General features: G+C 54.0%; 1 protein-coding gene across 1 annotated transcript in view; it reads left to right on the top strand.

Annotated features, from left to right (window-relative positions):
* Positions 1-300, top strand: part of rhobtb1 (Rho related BTB domain containing 1) — a 22,279-nt gene extending 21,979 nt beyond the window's left edge. Inside the window, 1 exon segment of the mRNA XM_062526916.1 lies at positions 131-300. Coding sequence (XP_062382900.1) covers positions 131-300 — 170 coding nt within the window.

Genomic DNA, 300 nt, shown 5'->3' with positions numbered 1-300 from the left:
AAGACAAACAAGCAAATTTACAAAATAACACAAACAAATAATGGCAGACGGAGCGGCGTAATTGCCAGCGTACCCGTGCCACTTAAGACATACAAAGACATTGTGTACATGTGTGCTGTTCTGTTTCCAGAGAACCAGGAGTACTTTGAGAAGCACCGCTGGCCGCCGGTGTGGTACCTGAAGGAGGAGGACCACTACCAGCGCATGAAGAAGGAGCGCGAGAAGGAGGACGTGGTCCTCAACAAGCACCACTCCCGCCGACGCTGGTGCTTCTGGCGCGCCTCCCCCGCCGTAGGGTGA

Source organism: Sardina pilchardus, chromosome 22 (genome assembly GCF_963854185.1).
Source record: "Sardina pilchardus chromosome 22, fSarPil1.1, whole genome shotgun sequence".
In the NCBI taxonomy this organism is placed as follows: domain Eukaryota; kingdom Metazoa; phylum Chordata; class Actinopteri; order Clupeiformes; family Clupeidae; genus Sardina; species Sardina pilchardus.
This window is presented reverse-complemented; position numbering and strand designations above follow the sequence as displayed.